This window comes from Triturus cristatus, chromosome 3_2, assembly GCF_964204655.1.
Source record: "Triturus cristatus chromosome 3_2, aTriCri1.1, whole genome shotgun sequence".
Classification (NCBI taxonomy): domain Eukaryota; kingdom Metazoa; phylum Chordata; class Amphibia; order Caudata; family Salamandridae; genus Triturus; species Triturus cristatus.
The window spans coordinates 1,169,972,064-1,169,979,592 of NC_140584.1; the positions used below are offsets into that span (position 1 = coordinate 1,169,972,064).

Sequence of the window (7,529 nt, forward strand, 5' to 3'; positions counted from 1 at the left end):
ACGAACTGTGCTGGGAGGTGAGGCAGTGTGCTCCCACCCCCCTTCTGAGTAATGAAGTTCTACCAACATTGCTATGTGCATGGGCTCTGTGAAATAAAATACACATATGGGTGTTATGTGGTTGAGGTCAGTAATGTTAAATATTTTGTTTTCTATACTAATGCAGTTTGATTGTTTCATATTTTGACATGATACCTGGGTGAGTGCTATCAAATTTATGCAAGCGATCACTAGATGACCATTTTCACAGGGATGCAAACATCCACTGGTTATGTGCTTTCACAGCTGTGCAAGATATTGTGGAATGACTGCTGTCATAGGGATGCAAGATACCCCTGGATGAGCACTGTCACAGGTATGCCTGAAACCCATATATGAGCGTCCTTTTATGCTGATACTTTTTGTTGGACTTTGGACTCTGAGCACTTTGCCACTGCTATTGTTTGGTTAGTTGCCCTCTGGTGGTCTGTGTGTTCATAATGATGTGTAATAATGTTGTGTAATGATTCGACCAGTCTATGGGTGTTACTGAGTTCATTGACAATGCCCCTTACAGAATATTGGTGTGGACCAGTGATCAAGCTGTTTGTTTTGATCTTTGTGCTGTACCTCTCTAAGTGTTTGCCTCACACTGTAAATTCAAGGAAAACTAGGGCCAGCTGCCTACCGGCTAGCTGGACAGAGGTGCTTGAATTGAAAACATTCAGATTTGCATTAAAAATAATGTGAGAAATGCTAAAGTTCCTTTCTGCATTTGTGTTTAATATATGTATACACCATATGTAGTGCACACCTCTGTCCAGCTAAGTAAAAGGTATGACATGTACTTTTATGTTTTGGTTGTCCTGGTAGTGACAAACACCCAATTTTGTTCTTCACTACTGTGAGGCCTACTCCTCTCATGTGTTAACATTGGGAATTCCTAAATAAACATTTAAGTTGTAATTCCTGATTAGAATGGAGAAGTTTAGTCATGTTTTATATCTTTGGAAGGGTAATGATAAATCCTCTTTACTGGTAAAGTTGGATTTAATATTACTATTTTAGAAAGGCCACTTTTAGAAAGTGGGCATTTCTCTGCTCTTACTACTCTGTGTATCTGCAGCCTGTTTGGGGTGGGTGCAAGCTACATTTATTTTGTGCATTCCTTTCTAAACACTCACAAGCACATGATGGCTAAGGGTGCCTGAATGCTCATCTGCATTCTGATGGCTCCTTCTAGGCGATAAGGGAGTGGGGAGCTGACACTTACACCTGACTAGGCAGTGCCCTGTTCACATACAAAGGGCTGGCAGTCTGGAGCCAGGGCTGGGATGAAAGGACCTCTTTGAACTTCAAGGGCCATTCTTTGAAGTCACCCCCACTTCAAAGGCACAACAGGTTATAAGTACTGGGTCTCTGACACCACCAAAACAATACACTACTGGACCTGAGAATAACTTTGCCAGGAAGGCCTGCTCTGCTGCTACAAGGACTCTGCTGGACTGCTGCTCTGGAAGAAGTGCTTTTCTGCTCTGATATACTGCCTGTTGCCTGCTGCTTGCTATCTTCAGCCCTGCTGAGGAAAGGACTTGACCCATCTCATTTGAACCCAGGGCTTGCTGGCATGCCGCCTGTTCTGAAGTCCCAGGGCAATCAAAGACTTCCTACAACACTGCAACAGCACCTGGACTCTGCCACCTGTGAGTCCTGCCAAGTGGTGCCAATCCGGTCCAGGGACCTGGTAAGTTACTTTTCTGTGCTAACACAGCAGTATCCATGCATCGATGACTGCGCAGATCGGAACAGACGCACCTCGTTCAAGGCAGTTGCTGCTCAATGACATCATTTTGATGGACTGCACGGCTTCACAATGATGGACTGTGCAGCTCGACGAAGACGCATCGCCTGCATCGCAAAGGGGTTCACCGATGAAGCCTCACCGACTGCGCGGCTCAGAATTGATGCATCACCTGCATTCAAGGGATCCACGATGAAGCATCGCTTCCTCTGCTCCTCACTTCAGGTCTTCGACGTCGACACATCTTCCATTCAAAGATACTTTTTCAGTGGGACATGCGTGAGTCCTGTGGCCAGCCTACATTCCATTGTGGTTGGCCTGAACTTTGGATTTGTTTTGGTCTAGCGCAACCAGATAGCCCCGGTATGCGCTTTATGACTTTAAGCACTATATTTTCATTTAATCTTTAAAAATTCATAACTTCCTTATTGGATTGTTATCATATTGGTCTTGTTTAACTCATAAAATTAGTGTGTGGAGTCTTTTTGTGGTGCTTTAATTTTGTTACTGTGTGTTATGTTGCACAAATACTTTAAACATTGCCTCTTTAGATATGTCTGAACTGCTCTGTGTCAAGCTACCAGCAGGTGAGAACCAGTTATGTTTTAGTGTGCACCTAGCTAACCCTGACTGGAGTGGTGGTCCCTACTCAGACACATACCTCTGCCAACTAGAGAACCCATATTTAACACACAGGTATGCCTGAAAACCATGGATGAGTACTATCATGGGTATACCCAATGCCCATGGATGAACACTGTCAAAGGTATGCCTGAACCCCACAGATGACCACTGCCAGAGGTATGCCCGATACCCCTGGTTGAGCACTGTCTCAGGTATGCCTAAAACTCAGGGTCACTTTCACAGGTATGTGCGATACCCATGGATGTGCACTGTCATAGGTATGCGCAATACCCCTGGATAAGCAATGTCACAGGTATGCCCACCACCCCTGGATGAGCACCGTCATAGGTATGCCCGATACGAATGGATCAGCACTGTCAAAAGCATGCCTGAAACCTAAGGATAAGCACTGTCATAGGTGTGCCCAATGCCCATAGATGAGCACTGTCACAGGTATGTCTGACATCCATGGATTAGCACGGTCTCAGGTATACCCATAAATGAGCACTGTCACAGGTATGTGTGATACCCATGGATGAGCACTGTCACAGGTATGCCTAATATCCCTTGCTGAGCACTGTCACAGGTATGCCTGATATCCCTTGCTGAGCACTGTCACAGGTATGCCTGATATCCCTTGCTGAGCACTGGCACAGGTATGCCTGATATCCCTTGCTGAGCACTGTCACAGGAATGCCTGATGCCCATGGATTAGTAGTGTCACAATGCCATCTCCTGTCTTTACCTTGCAGATAATCCAGATGTTTGAAATAGGACCTGACCCGACGGGGGAGGAGGTGAAGCACATCTCACGCATTGTGCTGGCTGCAGACAGGCCGGTTAACCTGCAGTTCATCGAGAGGGTTCCAGCACTCTGATCCCTGCCAGCACCGTGCTCTTGGTCTTTCTGATACCCAGTGGTGCCTTACACCAGACACATCAATCTTGTACAGCTGTTTGTTCGCAGACATTAATGATGTATCAGCCTCCCACTTACAAATCACACAAGAAACAAAACTGAGGAGTTTATCTTAGCTTTACTCCATTTTCTGAGCTACACTCAGCAACAGACTTTACAGAGAGAATAACTGCTTGTTTCCAGGCAGATATACCTAAAAAAGCAGTAGTGTGTACTAAGACAATTTGATTGCTCATTCACCCAACAACCTACCTACTCACTCACTAACTTACCAACCTACTTCATATTCTCTGACCCACATTACCATTCACTCACTGATTAGTCTTTATTTCATACTTACTAACTTACTACAGTTACTACTTCACCAACCTACTTCCATATGCACTTACTCATTTACATCTTCAATGACTGACTGACTCAGTGATTCACTCATCACACACACAGTTATCGCTTACTCCCTCATACATCCATACACACACTCAGTTCCTGCCCTAGCCTTGTCTGCTATAGCTCACCTTCCATTCAGACCTCTTTGATTGGTCCTCGGATTCTGCTCATCTCTTGGTATGGTTGTCATTTTTATTTATTTTAGGTATTCCCCTTTTTGAATTATATATGTTGGGTATTAGATATAAATGTTGACATATGAACCGCATATTTATTCATTACCACGTGATAATCAAGCCTGCTTGAGTATGTTCATGTTATTTCATGTGAATCAAATCTCTAGCTCTAGTGATTGTTTTGAAGGATGGCCAAGGTTTCATGGAAACTGATAAGTTTGCTTCTCATTTATTGTTTTTAAACAAAAATCAAAGTTTCATAGAATGTAAGTGGGTGAAAAGGTGCCAAGGCCTTTTCTGCTAATTGTTGATTCTGAAAAATTCAACAATGAATAGACACGTATAAAACCTAAAAGCAGGGTATGAAAGAAAGATGTGGCTTCGTGCCAGGGACGTGAGACAGAGGCCATACAGAATCCTATCACCTTCCTATGCTGAAGGCTGCTGGGAGGCAGCTTAACCTTCACTGTGAGGGCTCACCGGCCTTCCTTTTAACGCAGACAAGAATAGCAGACGCTGCTATTATCTGAAGATTTGCTTAATTGTTCAGAGGAGGTATGCAGGCGTGAATCATCTTCAAACTCACAAGTGGGCTTTTTCTTTGGTGTTGGGGAAAACCGTAGAGATGAGGACAGGTCTGGGGATTTCAATGCAGAAGAATCTTGTAATTTCAGCATGCGACAGTGCTGTTTGCGGTCCACCATCTCAGTAAATGTTGCCATCACTATGTTATTGACTTTCATAGGAGTCATTCATCATAGTCTGTGCACTAGGATAGGATTTTAAAATAAATCATTAAAATAGACCCCTGGTTTCCTAGTGTTGGTGAGTGTACCTTCTCATTATGAAAGAGGGCTTGTATTCCGCACACTGTCGCTGTGATATCTTATAGGATTGACTGATACCTGAAACCCTTCCCATTCGCAGACGGCCCAATGTGTCGTCAGGTGGTAGCAGTCGGACTGGCATCTGTCTTGGGTTGGCACATTACCACAGTTCTCAGTGCCAGGAGGTCTAGAAAGCCCACCCTTGGATCGTGTTCAGGAAGAATTATCCAGGAAACATATTCAGTAGAGTTCTTAGGTGATCCTTTGATCCTCTTCAGCTTCCACTGTGGACCCTTTGCCTTCATTGACTGCTCCCTATAGATTTGTGAAGTGATGCTTTTACAGTAGAAGCAGGAAATGGGTGAAGTTTCCAGGTGAAGTGTGGGACAAGTGAAGCATTTAAGTGCATCTGCACGCTTGACATTCTGACCAGTAGCCTGGCGTGGATCCAGCAAGACCTTCTGTTGACATGCCCAACAAGAGCAAAAGATGCGTAAATCCTCACGCTTGACATCAACAAATAGTGTAGAAGAGGAAATAAGTCCAAGACTTGAGACTGGCAAAAAGCACACAGTGGGAGAAACCCACTTGACGCTCTTCTCTATTAAGAATAGAAAGTGGATTAAGCTAATCACTTGCACTGCCACCAAGAGCAGGCAGTGGGCGAAAGCCCACAATTCACGCTGCCACTAAAAGTGGAAAGCCTCACACTTGCCATCACTATCAAGATTTAGAGATTGGTGGAGACACGTGGATTAAATATGCACATTGATGTTAAAGAGGTTGTCGACTCCTTGTGTGTTGAATGTATATGTTTCGTTTTTTATGTTAAGGGTTCAGCTATTTAGATTTGGAAGTAAGATAACTGGTCTACTTTGAAGAATACAATACATCATTAGTGCTAATTTTCTTTCGATTATATATTTGTACCCCTTTGTAAAGTACATTGTTTAAACAAAGTAGTGCACTGCAAAAACACTTATAGATACCAATAGGCCGCCCCTAATTTACATACATACATCCCATAGTCCAGTACATGTGGGACATGGCCAGATCTAGGAACAATGACATTTCGTCCTCTTCAACATCTGCTCCCCAGCTGTACACTCATCACCTGCTTCAAGCATCAGACTTGAACCCTGACAAATGCGCATAACGAATCAAAGCCCAACTATAACCTTTGCAGTCGATGCATCAACACACAATGCATAATGCTCAGAAGCTCACCTGTACTGGTTATGCCTCAAACACGAATGTCTTCTAAACCCACATCTTTTCTTATTCAAGTTACCTGGTTGGGCTTATGTATCGATCTGTTGTTCAAGTGGAAAGTGCCCGATACATTTGTACTGCAAGCGGTGCGGTACCAGAAAAAAGGGCGTGGTTCCAGAATACCATTGCCAAAATGTCGCCTGACAGAAATACCGTGTCCCAAATATTGGCTACAAAACTATCGCCTTTTGGAGGTCATAACAAAAAATGTTGTTTGTTACCAACTTCTGCACTCCTTTTCTGACACACTGCAAACCACCAGCACCCCCATTTTGACCAGGGGTACAGGTGTGCTGTCTTCACTGGTTCTGGTTCCTTCCTCTTCCCGTCAGTGGAGCTGCTCACTCCGGTGAATACTGAGACCTGGGAGTCCCCTTACAACTCTCTCTGTTTCAAACTTTTAGTGGTATTGGCTATGAAAGTGCAAGGGGCTGATATATACCCTCAAGACAATGACGGAAGTGTGATGGATTGATATACAGCACAAAAAATGGCAGAGGTGCAATAGGGTTCACTGACAGAATATCGGCACCTAAAATATCCCCATAACACAACATCCTATATTTATAATGGTAAATATCGATGTCAAAAATATAGTTGTACAAAAAATCGATTTTTATATATATAAAATAAAATAATGAATATTAAATAATAACAGTAATTAAACAAATAGATTTCATTAAAAAAGTTAAACAAACATATATAAAAATTTAATATATATTTACTTTGAAACAATTACACTATTAATTTTAATTTGTTATAATTTTAAAATAATATAAAAATTTACAAATATATATATATATATATATATATATATATATATATATATATATATATATATTTTCACTAAAAAAACATAGGGTTCACACACGTTATAGTTAGGAATTAGCATTTAAAAAACCTTGCAAATTCACTGAAAAAAACATAGGTTTCACACATGTTATAGTTAGCTGGACATTTCACTCGTAAAGAACCATTGAAATTCCCCCGTTATAGTTAGCTCAGCTAACTATAACTCGCGCGACCGCAATCCACTGCTGATGACGTCACATATTACATCACTGTATTCACTAAGATACTGTTAATAAGTCAGTTATACAATAAATTTTACAAAAAAAACATCCATTTAGACACTTATTTACCCATTTATTCTTCCATTAACCTTTAGATATACATATATAAAAAATATTTATTTTTCAGAAAGACACATATTCACTGGATGATGTCATCAGTGATGTCATCAGTGATGTCATTTGAGATGTCATCTGTGATGTCATGAGTGATGTCACTGACCATGTCATGAGTGATGTAATATGTGACGTCATCAGCAGTGGATTGCGGTCGCGCGAGTTATAGTAGGCTGTAGGCTGTGAAATGTATGCGCTGTTTGACCTCAGTCCTTATAATCATCATGACACGCCCTCTGATGGGCTGCTCGGTTGAGCCTGTGCATACTGGGACTCGTAGTCAATGAGATGCGCCAATGTTACTGCAGCTTAAAATTTAAAGCCCTGAATGGGCCTCGGCATGACGTCGATTCATTT

General features: G+C 42.1%; 1 protein-coding gene across 1 annotated transcript in view; it reads left to right on the forward strand.

The window, feature by feature from the left end:
- LOC146859373 (sterol 26-hydroxylase, mitochondrial-like) overlaps positions 1-5,492 on the forward strand; it is a 251,638-nt gene extending 246,146 nt beyond the window's left edge. Inside the window, exon 9 of the mRNA XM_085650053.1 lies at positions 3,157-5,492. Within this exon, the coding sequence (XP_085506179.1) occupies positions 3,157-3,282 (126 nt within the window). The 3' untranslated portion in view covers positions 3,283-5,492. The remainder of the gene's footprint in view (positions 1-3,156) is intronic.
- The last annotated feature ends 2,037 nt before the right edge of the window (positions 5,493-7,529 follow it).